This window comes from Lepidochelys kempii, chromosome 5, assembly GCF_965140265.1.
Source record: "Lepidochelys kempii isolate rLepKem1 chromosome 5, rLepKem1.hap2, whole genome shotgun sequence".
Lineage (NCBI taxonomy): Eukaryota > Metazoa > Chordata > Testudines > Cheloniidae > Lepidochelys > Lepidochelys kempii.
In genome coordinates this window covers 2,741,300-2,757,500 of record NC_133260.1, presented here as the reverse complement: position 1 = coordinate 2,757,500, position 16,201 = coordinate 2,741,300, and the positions used below count along the sequence as shown (strand labels likewise).

At 58.5% G+C, this 16,201-nt stretch overlaps 1 protein-coding gene across 6 annotated transcripts in view; it reads left to right on the top strand.

Moving 5' to 3' along the window:
• Window positions 1-11,963, top strand: part of PHF24 (PHD finger protein 24) — a 43,961-nt gene extending 31,998 nt beyond the window's left edge. For 3 of the 6 annotated variants that reach the window (XM_073343335.1, XM_073343333.1, XM_073343334.1), the window contains 3 exons: window positions 299-465; window positions 911-1,012; window positions 2,490-4,593. In XM_073343335.1, the coding sequence (XP_073199436.1) occupies window positions 299-465; window positions 911-1,012; window positions 2,490-2,640 (420 nt within the window). In that variant the 3' untranslated portion in view covers window positions 2,641-4,593. Of the gene's footprint in view, window positions 1-298; window positions 466-910; window positions 1,013-2,489; window positions 4,594-4,697; window positions 5,274-6,345 lie in introns of those variants that run through there. The other 3 variants (XM_073343336.1, XM_073343338.1, XM_073343339.1) reach the window with 3 other exon arrangements.
• Window positions 11,964-16,201: the final 4,238 nt, after the last annotated feature.

Here is a 16,201-nt window from a genome sequence, read left to right as displayed (position 1 = left end):
TCCCCCTTTGTACATCAGGCTGAGACAGTGGCCGTCCCAGCTGAGGTGTGGTCTCCTCTCCCCACACCAATCACCAGGATGGGGCTGAATTCCCACCGCCCCAGCCTGGGATAGCTGGAGAGGGACCTGCCCAGGACATCCCTCAGTGTTGCCTGGGGCTGGCATGGCTATGATGAACCCAACCCCTTGGCTTGTGTCCCTGTGCCTGAGGGGAGCTTTGCCCCCCTGCAGCCTCTCCAGCCATGCCCAGGAGCTCCAGCCAGCCCCCCTGTCCTCCTCCATTCTCTCCCTCCTGCAGAATTCCCTGCTACGGCTACTGACAGCCAAGGAGCGGGAGCGGGCGCGAGCCACCTTCCTGCCCCTCAACCAGGACGGCCAGGGGCTGATCAGTGAGGGCGAGTGCCGGAAAGCCCAGCACACGTGGTTTCGGAAGCACCAGAAGGAGGCCCCGTCCTGCAATGTCAGGTAACGGGGCCGGGCTGCCCAGGGGGAGAACCCTTCCCCACACATGCTACGGACGAACCCCAGAGCCGGGGGAGCACCAGGAGGCCCAAACTCCTGGGGTTAGTTAGCGGGGCGATTCTACCCGGAACCCCTGCCCTGTGTCTTCCCAGCGTCAGCCAGACCCCCCGGCCCTCCCCCCGCATCCCCCCAAGCAACAGCTCCCACTTCCCTCTGCGTCCCCCCATCTCCCTCCCAGCTGCCTGAGATTGGCATGGGGAGCCCCCCCATCTCCCCTCACACCCCTGACGCCACGTGCCCAGCGTGTGGGGCAGAGCTGCAGCGCAGCCGGCCCTGGCAACGCACGTTCGTCATAAGGCTACCCCAGGGCGCCGGTGGCTTCCCAGCCCAGCTCCTGTGGCCCAGGGGCACGTCTGCAAAGGCGGGAAATGCCCTTTCTCCTCCGCAGCATCAGCCACGTGGGGCCCATGTCGGAGAGCAGCCCAGCCAGCAGTGGCAGCAGCCAGAGCCAGGAGAAGACCCTGCTGGGCACAGAGCAGGAGGAATCCAGGTGAGTGGGACGGGGCGTGGAGGGAAGGTGGGTCCTGCCGCAGGAGTCTCCAGGCCCATGGCCACAGCCTCCGTTCAGCTCTGCTCGGCGCAGGCTAGCCGGGCTCCCCCACATCCCAGTGCAGCTTGTCCGGAGGGCCCCCCCCCACTGCTGGGGGGTGGGGTGTTAAAGGGGTATCATAGCAGGGTGGGGCTGGAAGCGTCCTGCAGAGCTCATCTAGGCCAGCCCCCTGCCAAGTAAACCTGGACCCCCCTTGGTGGGGGTTTGTCCTGCCTGGCCTTAAAAACCTCCAGAGATGGGGATCCTACCACCTCCCTTGGGAGCCTGCTCCAGAGCTTAACAACCTGAGCGTTAGAAAGCTTTTCCTAAGAGCCAACCAGCCACTCCCTTGCTGCAGATTACGTCCTGTCACCATTGATCTCTGTCCCCTTTAGAACAGCCCTTGACACAGCCGAGGGCTGTTATCCGGTGGGTCGCCCATAGCCTGCTTTTCTCAGGACTAAACAGTACGAGCCTGTTTCACAACTACCTCACCCCGTTGCCTGGTGTTCACCTGGCACCCACTCTAACGCCCCCAGCCTTTGCTGCAGTCCGACCACCCAGCGAGTCCCCTTGTACACTGGAGTTTTCCTTCCTAAGCATAGTGCTGGCGAGAAACCGGTGTGCCAGCATGGGCTGCTGGAGGTGCCATCTGCCGGGTCAGACTGAGCTGGTACCTCCTTGTGGTCAGTAGTAATTGCAGCTCGTTTCCCCAGTCGACCAGTGTCCTTGCCCCCATTTTGCACATGGGGAAAGTCTAGTGACTTGCCCAAAGTCACCCAGTAGGCGAGGAGCAGAGCCAGGACTAGAACTCCGGTCTCCAGAGTCCCACCCTAGTGCTCTATACACAGGCCCACACAGAGCCTCCGGTGCCTTTTTGCAAGAGTGGTGACATTTTCCAGGAAAACTTGTCTTCAGCAGCTTTCCTGGAATCCACAGAAAGGAGCAGCTTAATCAAGATGGCCTTCTTCGACAGTGGTTTGAGCATTAGCCTGCTAAACCTAGGGTTGTGAGTTCAATCCTTGAGGGGGCCATTTAGGGATCTGGGGCAAAAATTGGGGATTGGTCCTGCTTTGAGCAGGGGGTTGGACTAGATGACCTCCTGAGGTCCCTTCCAACCCTGATATTCTATGATTCTATGACAGCTAGAGCAGGGCTGCACCCGTCAGCCCGGAGCGTCATGCTGATGGTCTCCCATCACAGCCAGCAGCAAACAGATGTATTGCTACCCCCCAGAGGTGGCTGCATTTCTGTAGTGGGGGGTGGTGGTGAGGGGAGTGATCCCTTTATATTCAGTCTGGAAAGCAGCTGGAGCGTCTCCAGGGTAATGAAAAGCACTATAGATATATGAGGCAGACAGTGTAATTATCTCCCCCACCCCCACCCTCCCAGTCCATGCGTCTGGAGAAAATGTTCTGTCTCCTATTAAAATCACTAGGTGGTTGAGGAAATTCACCCAGATGGGAAATCACCTCGGTAAGCTGGAGCTCCATGTATTTCATGGCGTTCAGTCCACGCAGAAAGGGCCAGCTTCATCGCTGAAGTTAACGGCGTCCCATCAGTGCAAAGCTGCAGGGACAGAGGGCTGAGCGGGGCTCTCTGTCTGCCAGACGCCTCGGCTTCTCCGCCCCGGGAAGGATCGTGTGATGGCGTCCCTTTCCCAGGCGGGCGGGAGCACTCTGGTTAAAGCACCCAGGCGTGGGTGTGTTTGGGAGCCCGGCTCGTTAGCAGAATCCTCCCAGGGGACAGATATCTGCTGGCAAGTGAATACATTTTGAAATGGAATAGTCCGCAAATCCTCTCTTCCTTTTCGTTCTCCTGCCCAGGAAAGAGGGAGCCGGGGCTAGTGGTTAGAGCAGGGGACTGAGCGTCAGGATTCCTGGTTTCTAGTCCTCTGTCACCGACGCACTGTGTGACCCAAGGCCCTTCCCCTCCCTGTGCCTCAGTTTCCCACCTGTACAAATGGTGCTGCCCTGTCTCCTGGGGGTGTGGGACGGCTCATTCACGTTTGTGAGGTGCTAAGTATTGTTAACTTAAGATCAGGATCCTCCATTTCCACAGTCACAGCACAGGCACAGACCCCTAAAGCCGCTCCGTGGCTGCTGCCGGACAAACCCCGGACTTCGGGGTCGGGCCCTGAAAGGTCGGAGCATGACGCAGCAGGTGGGCGGGCAGAAGACGCTGGAGCTGTGCCAAGCGCTGCAGAAACCAGCTGCTGGGCTGGAAAACGTGCTACTCTGTGCCCCTGCCACCTGTCGGCCCCCCTCATTGCCGACTCCACCGCCCTGGCTGCTACGCAGGCCAGGAATCACGCTACCCTCCGAGCTCCTGTGTGCAGCTGCTTAGGGCGGGAGTGCCCCAACCCCCAGGGCCAGGAGCCTGCCAGCTGCACCGCGACTCCACTCGGAGACAAACACTGAGAAGCACTGAAGGCCCTGCAGGCACGAGGCTGGCGTTCCCATAATCACTCAGACATGTGCTAAGGGAAGGGTGTTTTACTGGGCAGGCAGGGAAGGGGAAGGTTGCCGATACCCTAGGTACCGAGGTTTGAACAGGTACGGTGCAAGGTGAGCAATAGCAGTTCTTGGTTGGGTCTGGGGGGCAGCCCACTCGAGGGTCATGGGTGGCTCTTCCATGCCTGGGCTGCCCTCTCCAGTCCAGGCTCTCGTCCAGCAAATAGGCGCGTGCAGGCTCCCAGGCCAGGATCACTTAGCAGTGTATCTAATCAGGATCCCTCTGCCCTGGCTCCCTGCCAGCTGCCACACAGACCTGCACCCAGCTGTGATGTCCGGCCGTCACAGCCTTCCATCCAGGACTCTCCATCCAATTCCTGGGGGGTCCTCTCTGCAGCTCCTGGCTTGCCAGGCGGCTGCTGCTTCCCCTAGGTGCCCAGTCAGATCCTGGTTCAGGGTCTTTCATAGGGTTTCTGTGTCCCCTTACCTGGCCAGAAGGAAGGGGATGTGCAATGGGGAGGGGCTGATGGGAAATGTAGACCCCTGCTTAGCAGGTCCATCATGCCAGGCTCTGGTGAGGGGACCCTGTCTCCCCAGTGGTCCCTACAAAGGCAGAGCCCCTCATGCCCCGATGGAGCACGGCATGCTGGGCTCTGTAGGGCCCATGGGCTTGCTGCTCCGTGGCCAGGCTCGGCTGGCCAGGAGCTGCCGCGTAGCACAGATGGGCTGGGCTGGGCTGGGGGACTAACTTGAAGGGGAAAGGAGTCCAGGAGAGCTGGCTGTATTTCAAGGAATCCCTGTTGAGGTTACAGGGACAAACCATCCCAATGAGTCAAAAGAATAGTAAATATGGCAGGCGACCAGCTTAGCTTAATGGTGAAATCCTAGCGGATCTTAAACATAAAAAAGAAGCTTACGAGAAGTGGAAGGTTGCACATATGACCAGGGAAGAGTATAAAAATATTGCTCGGGCATGTAGGAATGATATCAGGAGGGCCAAATCGCACCTGGAGCTGCAGCTAGCAAGAGATGTTAAGAGTAACAAGAAGGGTTTCTTCAGGTATGTTGGCAACAAGAAGAAAGCCAAGGAAAGTGTGGGCCCCTTACTGAATGAGGGAGGCAACCTAGTGACAGAGGATGTGGAAAAAGCTAATGTACTCAATGCTTTTTTTGCCTCTGTTTTCACTAACAAGGTCAGCTCCCAGACTGCTGCGCTGGGCATCACAAAATGGGAAAGAGATGGCCAGCCCTCTGTGGAGATAGAGGCGGTTAGGGACTATTTAGAAAAGCTGGACATGCACAAGTCCATGGGGCTGGATGCCCTGCATCCGAGAGTGCTGAAGGAATTGGCGGCTGTGATTGCAGAGCCATTGGCCATTATCTTTGAAAACTCGTGGCGAACCGGGGAAGTCCCGGATGACTGGAAAAAGGCTAATGTAGTGCCAATCTTTAAAAAAGGGAAGAAGGAGGATCCTGGGAACTACAGGCCAGTCAGCCTCACCTCACTCCCTGGAAAAATCATGGAGCAGGTCCTCAAAGAATCAATCCTGAAGCACTTGCATGAGAGGAAAGTGATCAGGAACAGCCAGCATGGATTCACCAAGGGAAGGTCATGCCTGACTAATCTAATCGCCTTCTATGATGAGATTACTGGTTCTGTGGATGAAGGGAAAGCAGTGGATGTATTGTTTCTTGACTTTAGCAAAGCTTTTGACACGGTCTCCCACAGTATTCTTGTCAGCAAGTTAAGGAAGTATGGGCTGGATGAATGCACTATAAGGTGGGTAGAAAGCTGGCTAGATTGTCGGGCTCAACGGGTAGTGATCAATGGCTCCATGTCTAGTTGGCAGCCGGTATCAAGTGGAGTGCCCCAAGGGTCGGTCCTGGGGCCGGTTTTGTTCAATATCTTCATAAATGATCTGGAGGATGGTATGGATTGCACTCTCAGCAAATTTGCGGATGATACTAAACTGGGAGGAGTGGTAGATACGCTGGAGGGGAGGGATAGGATACAGAAGGACCTAGACCAATTGGAGGATTGGGCCAAAAGAAATCTGATGAGGTTCAAGAACCCAATGCACAGCTACAGACTAGGGACCGAATGGCTAGGCAGCAGTTCTGCGGAAAAGGACCTAGGGGTGACAGTGGACGAGAAGCTGGATATGAGTCAGCAGTGTGCCCTTGTTGCCAAGAAGGCCAATGGCATTTTGGGATGTATAAGTAGGGGCATAGCGAGCAGATCGAGGGACGTGATCGTTCCCCTCTATTCGACATTGGTGAGGCCTCATCTGGAGTACTGTGTCCAGTTTTGGGCCCCACACTACAAGAAGGATGTGGATAAATTGGAGAGAGTCCAGCGAAGGGCAACAAAAATGATTAGGGGTCTGGAACACATGACTTATGAGGAGAGGCTGAGGGAGCTGGGATTGTTTAGCCTGCAGAAGAGAAGAATGAGGGGGGATTTGATAGCTGCTTTCAACTACCTGAAAGGGGGTTCCAAAGAGGATGGCTCTAGACTGTTCTCAGTGGTGGAAGAGGACAGGACAAGGAGTAATGGTCTCAAGTTGCAGTGGGGGAGGTTTAGATTGGATATTAGGAAAAACTTTTTCACTAAGAGGGTGGTGAAACACTGGAATGTGTTACCTAGGGAGGTGGTAGAATCTCCTTCCTTAGAGGTTTTTAAGGTCAGGCTTGACAAAGCCCTGGCTGGGATGATTTAGTTGGGGATTGGCCCTGCTTCGAGCAGGGGGTTGGACTAGATGACCTTCTGGGGTCCCTTCCAACCCTGATATTCTATGATTCTATGTGGCCCCCACACTAAGCCCCCTCCACTCTCCCCAGCAGGCTTGTCGACTGGCCGACCTTCCTGAAAGAGAGCGTCATCTACATCCTCGCCGCCCGCCCCAACAGTGCCGCCATCCACCTGAAGCCGCTGGCATAGCCGCTGCCCGGGACAGGGGCCGGGCGAGGGCTCCCAACCTGGACAATGCATGAGCGGGCGGGAGGCCGGATGCACGGAGCCCAGTCCTAGCCATTGTGTTCTGTATTCGCCGAGCTTGCAGCCGAAGGAGCTGACAGTCTGCTTCACCCGCCAGAAGGGCGCTCCAGCCTGCTGCCCCATCTCCCATGGGCCTCAGGTAGCCACACCCGGCTCCCCTCCCTCACCACGGCCCAGCAGACTTCGGATGGGTGGAGCGAGGCCCCAAACCCCGCACCACGCCCAGCCACACCCCCAGCTCAGTAGAGTTCTGGTTTCTGATTGGCTGAGAGGGAGCTGCCCCCCCCACACCCCCACGAAATTCGGCAGACTTCTGATTAGTGGAGAGAGGACTGAACACAAACAGTCCAGCACCATTCTGGCTTCTGATTGGCAGAGAAAGCCCATGCAAGCCCCCACTTACGCGGCTGGACGGTTCCCAGAGTCGAGGTAGCCCTGTGCCGTCGCGGCAGGTTGGCGGACCCCGGTGGCTGTGGACTAACGAGGCCCCTGCTGGCCCGGCAATGGCACGGGCGTGCCCGGTGGAGAGCAGAGGGAGGCGTGTTGGCTGAGCCGGGGCAGCAAGGCCTGCGGGGCTGCCCTGCCGCTGGCAAGCTGGGCCGGGCACCGTCCCAGCTTCTCCCCTGCTCTCTGGGACCCACCCCCAGACACACGCCATCCGCTTTCACCAAAGGCTCTCAGGGCTGGTCCCCAGCGGCCAGGGCAGTGTTACCCTCTCCGCTCTGCACGGTGGCTCTCGACACCCATATTCCAGCCTCCCTGTGTGAGCAGATCTCCGGCTGGGAGAGCAGCCTGCCGGGGAGCTGGGCATGGAGCAAGAGCTGAACGCCATGAGACCCCAGCTAGGACATGGCATACTGGGCCTGGGTCACCCCTCACCACCACCACCAGATCAGCAGTGTGACCGCCGCCACGGAGCTGCTCCTGGTTCACACCCGTCTCCTGGAGAAGAGTCAGACCCTGGTCTCTGTCTGAGCGACAGTCCTGCCCTGGCCGAGAGGGCTGGGTGGGGGGCAGGGTGGATTCGGGGCAGAGCGGCTCCGTGTCCCCAGGAGCGGGCATGTGGGGAACTGCTTTCCTCAGGCTGGGAAATACCCGGCCCACCGCTGCGGCTGCATAAACGAGCCACAGAGAACTCCCTTTGAGCAGCTCCACCTCCCGGGTCAGGCGCCAGGCGCTGCTCTGCCAGCCAGGAGGCCCATCAGGACAATCCTGAGAGCTGGGCGGTGTGTCGGCTGCTTGTCACGGGGCCGGCTTCCCCTCTCGCTCCCATCAGTGTCAGCTCCAGTGAAGTGAGTCGGGTTCACTGCGGTGGGGGGGAGGAGGATCAGGCCCCCTGTGTTTATGGAACGAGGACGTGGCCGGAGTTGTCGAAGCGTTGCCGCGAACGTAACCTGGGCCTCGCCCCGGGATGTCTTTCTAGAAGACGCTTGCTAGCTCACTCACCAGTACTGGGCTGGATGCAGGCGTCATGGGGCGGGGTTAGGCAGGAGGGCAGGCTGGAGGGTCACAGTGGTCCCTTCTGGCCTTGCCATGCATGAAGAAGGGAGACGAGTTTCTTGTATTTCTTAGTCCTCTCAAAGTTGTCAGGCGCCAGCTACCTGCCTTGACTACACAGCATCGCATGTCTGCGAATTCCGAGCCCTCCGCCAGACTTTATGGAATCCGTAGCCACCCGTGACTTCACAGCCATAAGCCAGGATAGAAGTCATGCCCTCCTGCTCGAAAAGCACCGGCCAGTGCCCGGAGTCAAAGAAGAATCTTCTTTTACTGTTAGCCGTACAGGAGCTGTGACACACAGCTGAGCAGTTCCAGTTCCACCTACCGGGGGCAATGGTGACACACGTGCACTAGCTTTGCACATCTTTCACAGGCACAGTGCTAGCAGCCCCCATTGGCACTCGGGACCCGATAGCTGTTCATAACAGTGCCTCCTGTTCCCTACAAAGGGAAGCCAGTATTGCACCATGATGCAAGATCAGCAAACTCGTCTGAGACGCTATCAGGAGGGACCAGATTTCCACCCCACCCAGCTTACCCACCACAGAACACGGCCGCAGGGACCAGCTACCTTCCCCTTGAACGCAAAGGCGCAGCCTGCCCAGAATGCAGTGCCTTGACCCAACCCAAGCAGAGGGTGCTTGGTTGGAGACAGAGCATTGCATGCTGGCATCTGTAGTCTCCGCGCCTACATATTCATTAGGAAGGTGGCCATGGACTCCACCAGCTACTTGACCCACAGATCCCCCACCCCCGAAGCCTATAAAAGGGCCTGGATCAGCTTATGGCAGTGCATCAGGGGAGCTAGGAACCAGCCTGCATTCACGATGTCTAGAGCCGGTACAGAAGCTTCCAGAGTAACAGCCGTGTTAGTCTGTATTCGCAAAAAGAAAAGGAGGACTTGTGGCACCTTAGAGACTAACCAATTTATTCGAGCAGAAGCTGAGAGCCTGAGAGAGGAGATCCATGGTGAGCAACAAGAGGTCACTGGATCCCTTAGCCTCCGGCAAGGGCAGGGATCAGAATCAGCAGGCTTGGGCCTCTCCAGGAGCAGTTCTGGGCAGAACTGAGGTTTGCTCTTGTGCTGTTTCTTCGGGCAGGGAAAGCAGAAGGTGTGAGGCTCCCACAGCAAGAGCTCTCCTGTGTAGACAGAGGCTCCGTGAGCTGCGCCGAGAACAGCAGAGAGGGCCTCCCTCCTCGGCGGGCTCTGCCTCTCATTAATAAGCACTTGGCCATCCCCAGAGCCAGCTGCATATGAGCTGAGCGGCTGCAGCAAATGCTGGCTCAGCTAAGGGGAGAGGGAAATCGGTCACAGTTCAACCTAGCGGAGATAAAATGGCTACATCAGGCATGGCCTGCTTCCTGGCCAGGCCCAGCCACCGCCGGAAATAAAGTCCTTCCTGACAGCTCTGCCTGGAGCACCACAGGACTCAGGAGGGAATTTCCACCCATGGGGCATTGTCACGTGTCGGGGGGTCACTTCGGAAGCACCTGATTGCCGCCCTTGCCACAGGCAGGATCCAAGACTTGCCGGAGGCAGGATCCAACTGTCTGATCCAGTGTGGCAAATGCTTTCGCTTTCGCTTTGCTAGATCGTCCAGTGGGCCTGGCTTGGGAAGGCTGAAAGGAGAGGACACAGCGCCAGAGATTGCTGGAGGAATCAATCCCATTGTGACGGGAGGGCCTAGGTGCAACCCCACCCCAGCGACAATGAGTCCATGGTCAGTGGGGTCGCTCTGGCACAATGAGTCATGTCTGGCCAGTGGGGTTGCTCTGTCTCCTGGGAAGCAGCTCATGGATGACCGCTCACTCCAGATCTTGCAGCTCTCCGTTCTTGGGGGTTCACTGGCCAATTAGCTTTGTTTCAAGTATATTCGGAGCACAACAGCTGTTGGCTTCTCAGGGACCTGCCCAGACCATCGTCCTGTTTTTAGAAGGAAGCCTGCCCTGCTGCCTGCAACGCCCTCTCCTGCTCCATCCCCGTCCATACACTATAGACTATAACCTTCCTCGTTACAGGCTTGCCCGAGTCACCGTCTCAGCAGCCCTGCCCCGCGTCCACTGGGACGGTGAATGTAACCTGGGGCCACACAGGGTGTGCGTGGGGTGGGCCCGGCGTGGGGAGAGGCTGAAGGGTTGCTGCTGCTGAACGTAAAAGATTCAAGTGCACAGGAGTGACCCAAACAGGAGCCCAACCATGCTGTCTATCTAGGGGATTCCTCTGGCGCCTCTCGTCCTGGTGCGTGGGCACAGACGGCGTGGAGCAACACGCCCAGACTTTGTCACCACACGACTGTTGGCACCTTGCAAACAGCTGGCGAGCTGCACCAACCATGCCTAACCCGGAGCAGATTGTGCCCACCCGTACGGCCCCAGAGGAGGTGCAGGTGAGGAGACGACAGGCCCCAGCCCGCAGTGCCCCCCAGATCAAGGTGGAGCACAACATCCTGGGACCCACAGTCTCCACGCGCCACAGCCCTGCGTCGGAAAGGAGTGGAGCCGCGGGCTGCATTGCAACGCACCCTCGGTCACGTTCGGCCCGTGGGCGTCCCAGGCACGGACCGCGATGCTGAGCCAAGGCTGCTCCCCTACCGGTCCTGCTTGTGAAAGCCGTCCCTCCGTGGGGCAGCCCATTTAACGGTGGCAGAGAGTTAGGGCCATGGAACTGCCCCAACAGACACCACCCAGGACACGGCCTGGCGAGAAGCCACGAGAGGCAGCTGCATGTCCGAGCCGGCCCTGCTCTCACACACGCGTCAGCCCCCAGCGGTGCCTTTCCTCCCCGGGGCAGTCGGGAGCAGCGCTCGCAGTGGGTCCGAGGCTCTCAGGCAGCTCTCGCAGCCGGTGTGCCAGGGACGAGCTGCACGTCCGAGCCGGCCCTGCTCTCACACACGCGTCAGCCCCCAGCGGTGCCTTTCCTCCCCGGGGCAGTCGGGAGCAGCGCTCGCAGTGGGTCCGAGGCTCTCAGGCAGCTCTCGCAGCCGGTGTGCCAGGGACGAGCGCTCCTCGTACTCGCACTCCAGGGCTGGCACATCGCCGAGCGCACGTCAGGATTGAAATGAGGGCAGCAGGAGAGCGCATTTACGAGGCAGGGATAATATACGGGGGGTTCCCTCCAAGAGGCCCACTGCTGAGTTAATGGGCCAGAGGAGACACGGGCAAAGGAAAGCTCAGGGACCCGGGGGCAGGTAGTTTCCTGGATCTTTCTGCTTGAGCCCAGGAGATAACCAAATGGGGAGCTATCCCCATGCACCCAGGGGATTTAGACATGTTCTCTGTTGATATGAGGGCAGTCCTGCATCTGTACCCTCTGCGCCGCTCTGACACCCTCAGCCTGCTTCTCTCTGGCTGGTGACCCAGGGTGATGCTCCAGCCCTGGGCACTGAAGGCTGCCCTTTGTTTGCGGGAAATGGAGCTGCGTGCAGCCTCCACCTTTAACAGAGGCCCGACCTGCGGAGACTACGCGCCCCAACATGCCTTGCAGCCTGTGCACGGCTGGGAAGTGTCGTCTCCGGGGGCCTGTGGTGGTGAGCCCCACGGGCTGGCTGGGGACACAGGTCTCGCTTGGCTCGCTGGGTAAGAAGTGCATGGGTTACACCCAGCCAGCCAGGCCGCGTGGAGGCCAGGGTCAGGGGGGGCAGAGCCAGTCAGTTACCCAAATTCCCACACCCCATGTGGCAGCTGGGGGGCACTGGACAGGTAAAGGGGCCCGTTCCCCTGCGCCTTGTTTGGAGCCCAACTCTTCTGCCTGGGCTGCATTTTACCCCCGCTTTGCGCAGGTGCCAATGGCTGCAGCGGGAGCGGGGAGCATGGGGGAGTCAGCCCCCCAGGTTTGCTGAGACAGCCCCATGGCCTGCTGTCAGTGGGACCGGGGCAACGGCTGGTCATTGGGAGGTGCCGCGAGGCGTGAGAAGGGCTGTGCAGCGAGATGTGTTCATTAAACAGCTGTGTCCAACCTCGATAGATCTGTTGGTCTTTGGATTTCGGTATCGCTCGGTCACCAGCAGCTCTGGGGAGTTCCTAAGGGCGGTAACCCCGAGGGGCTGCTGCAATGACGCAGGGGTCCAGTGACCGTGGCTGGTGCACCCTGGGCCCGCGGCGCCTGGTGAGTCCGTATCCCAGTTGCTGAGATGGGAACTTCACGCAGTGGCCCATTCTGTCCTTGGACGCTGTGGCTGCCCTCGAGTGCCAATGGCTTGTGAGGTGACTCCCGGTTCCCTCGCTCCAGAGAGGCCATGAGCAGCCCATCCTCAGTGCCTCCCCTCAGCACTAGCCAGGGCAGGCCCAGACCCCCTGGGCCGAGCTCCCTAGCCAGGGGACTTGCTGTGAACTTGAACTCAGCTCCCTCCTGGACCTTTGTTTAGCATCCTCGTCAGTGGTGTGGCCTGTGCAGCTCAGGCCTCAGCCCCTGGCGGGATACACTCCAGCAGTGGGTGCATCCAGTCTGGGCACTGGGATGGAGCCACCCAAAGCAGAGGGGGACAGGCTGCCAGGGCCCCACCAGGACTATGCCTGGTGAGACACCGTCCAGCTCCGGCACTGCCCTGGTGCCCACGGCTGCAGTAACTGAGCACCACCCCAGCATTAGCCGCCCAGTTATCCCCAGCTGGGGAACCACAGCACGGCGAGGTGACAGGACTCGCCCAGGGTCACGCGGGGAGGCTGTGGCCTTGCAGGGGCTTAGAACCCCGGTCTCCCAAGTCCTAGGCTAGTGCCCTGACCATTGGGCCATCCTTCTTGTCTGAGCCTCAGCCCGAGACACCAAGGCTCCTGCCTTGGGCTGGGCTCCTATGAAGGGGCCGCGCTGGCTGCAGCTTTCGGGGGGCGGGGAGCTGAGGAAAGTGCAGGGGGGAGATGCTCTCTCCAGCCCCAGGCTCTTGCTCCCTGGGGTGCTGGGAGCTGTGCCCAGGCAATGCTCCCCCCCGCCCCCCTCCCCAGTCACGATGACCCCTCTTGTGTCTGGCTTCCCAGATCAGTGCTCTGGGCCTGGCAGTGGGGAACAGCTGGCTTGGCAAGGCAGCGACCCTGCTGGCCCGTTAACGAGCCCCTCGGGGGCTCCCGGCTGGTTACTGTCCTGCAGATGGAGCAGTGCCTTGGAGGCGGGCGTGAGCAGCCTGGGGCTTTGGGAGCCTGTTGGGAATGCAGCGGGGAAGGGGGAGGGGATGTACTGGTCTTGGAATACAGGATTATTGTGCAGAGGAAAAAAAACAGAGGCTGCATTTCAGAGCATGGAGCTTGTGAGGTGCTGAGTCACAGCCGCTGACAGCTCTCCCCAGCCTAGCCCAGAGCCGCTCCCCGCTCCCGGCCTGCTCTGAGGCAGGGGGTCTGGGGCGTTTACACGGGGCACATGTCTCTGGATTTCCCCCAGGGTAACTGGGAGCAGAATCTGGCAGGTTGAGCTGATGCCGCCAGGCGGTTTGGGAGCCGGGCACAGGGCACGGGACATAAATGAAGAAGCAGCAGGTTCAGTGAAACAGCTGACAATGGAGCTCACCGGCCCAGCCCCCTCCCTGCACCCCACCACATCCTGCCAGGCGGAGGGGCAGCGGGAATTCCCACCCAGACGCAACTCTGGGGGAGGGGGCAGCAGGAATTTGGAAGTCAGGACACCGGGCTAGACGGGGCACTGGTCTGACCCAGTCTGGCCATTCTCCTGTTCTAACGGCTAGACGTCTACGCCCAGAATCAAGGACAAATTGTCCCTCCAAACCCCACATCTTTACATGCGATGGGTTGGAAGCTTGGTGGCTGAGCATTAGCCAGGGATTATAAAGTGATTTGTAAGCAAGGTCTGCCTGAGCTCTCCCCTGACAGCTAGTGATGAGCCAGTGGTGGGTGGAAAGGCTTCCGGATCAGACTGGATACCTATTCTGCCTACATATTCAGCAGCCAGAGCTGTGCTGCCCAAGTGATCAATTTTGGCGGGTGCTGGGTTACAAAACTGATCACCGGTCAAGGGCAGGGAGAGCTCATTCAGACCTTGCTTACAAATCATTTCATGAGTGATTTGTTCACTTCATTTCAGTTCAAATTTCCAACCAACGACTAAATTGGCAACACTGCATGTAATTGTGGGGTGCTGGGGAAATTGAGGAGGGGTGTACGGAAATCCCGGCCCCCCCCCCACAACCCCTAGGGCTGCACAGGGGTGGAGGAGCAGCAGTCCAATGGGGGAGCGAGCAGCAATGCCAGCTGCTTTGTGATCCAGGTCAGTTTCCTCACGTGGGTGCAGGAGGATGCAAGGGTTAGGGGCAAAGGGGCACAGTGCAGGGGTTAAGGGCTCAGGACGGAGGTGCAGGGATAGGAGTGAAGGGGATGCAGGGATTGGGGCACAGGGGTTGGGGTGAGGGAACACACACAGTGCAGGGGTCAGGGGCACAGGAGGGGGGCAGGGGTTGAGGTGAAGGGGGCATGCCCAGTGCAGGGGTTAGAGGCACAGGAGGGAAGTGCAGGAATTACGGGTGAAGGTGGCCCAGTGTAGGGATTAGGGTGCGGGGGGGGCAGAGGTTGGGAGTGATGGGGGGGTAGGGATTAGGGGTGCAGGAGGAGGAGCATGCATTGGACAAAGGGGGCACAGTGCAGGGGTTGGGGGGAAAGGAGGGCGGGGAGCCTGAGGAGCCCATGGGGGCCAGGGGCAATGGGGGGGTGCCACACCCATGGGGGTCAGGGGCACCAAAATGCAAGTTAGAGCAGCGTGTCATTTTCCCTAAGGCCAGCCGTGGTTACAGCAAAGTCCAGCTGGGTCAGTCCTGCCCCCCTCCTCCCCGCCCCCTGGAGCCTCCTCCTTGTCCCAGTCCAGAAGCGTGAGTCCCGCTTCAGCCACCCACACTATACCGCACCCAAGGGCCCCTCCTCCGTACTCTGTTCTGATTGCCAGGCAAAACAGGTCACCTGGTCAGCCTCCTTGGCTCTTTGTTCTCCCGCTGGCCAAAACCGGCTGGCTTCCTGGAGAGGGGGCCGGCAGTCCCAGGTCGTTAGCTGCTAGGTACCAGATGTCCTGGCCATTGTCTTCTGGGTTTGTCATGGGCTTGGGGCCCCCGACAGCCAGGCATTAGTCACACCTGGATCGTTTCAAAGAATAAACCACCTTTTCCCACCATCTAGTTAACCCTGCAGCACATAGGGGAACCTGAGGCACAAACAGTATTCATACAAAATATTAAGCCGAATTCCCACTTTGTCACAGCTTGATATTCCCCCTCCAGGCCCAGGCCAGTCCAGAGCGACAGCTTGGGGCTTTCCCAAAGTCCCAGCCCACCTGGGCTAACAAAGCCACAATGGGCTCCTCCAGCAGTGGGTGCAGCATGCAGCTGCAAAGAGCTAACAAGGTGCAGAACCGGGCAGCCCGGCATGAAAGGGAGCATTTCCGTGGCTCCAGCACTGCGTTAGCAAGGGAGGTGTTCAGACAAACCCATAAGAACATAAGACTGGCCATACTGGGTCAGACCGAAGGTCCATCCAGCCCAGGATCCTGTCTTCCGACAGTGGCCAATGCCAGGTGCCCCAGAGGGAGTGAACCTAACAGGTAATGATCTAGTGATCTCTCTCCTGTCATCCATCTCCACCCTCTGACAAACAGAGGCTAGGGACACCATTCCTTACCCATCCTGGCTCATAGCCATTAATGGGCTTAACCTCCATGAATTTATCCAGTTCTCTTTTAAACCCTGTTATAGTCCTAGCCTTCACAACCTCCTCAGGCAAGGAGTTCCACGGGTTGACTGTGCACTGGGTGAAGAAGAACTTCCTTTGATTTGTTTTAAACCTGCTGCCCATGAATTTCATTTGGTGGCCCCTAGTTCTTATATTATGGGAACAAGTAAATAACTTATGATTTTATAGACCTCTATCATATCCCCCCCCCACCCCCCTTAGTCTCCTCTTTTCCAGTCTGAAAAGTCCTGGCCTCTTTAATCTTTCCTCAGATGGGACCCGTTCCAAACCCCTCATCATTTTAGTTGCCCTTCTCTGAACCATTTCTAATGCCAGTATATCTTTTTTGAGATGAGGGGACCACATCTGTACGCAGTATTCAAGATGTGGGCGTACCATGGATTTATATAAGGGCAATAAGATACTCTCCGTCTTATTCTCTATCCCTTTTTTAATGATTCCTACCATCCCGTTTGCTTTTTTGACTGCCGCTGTGCACTGCATGGACGCCTTCAAAGAACTATCCACAATGACTCATAGAATCAT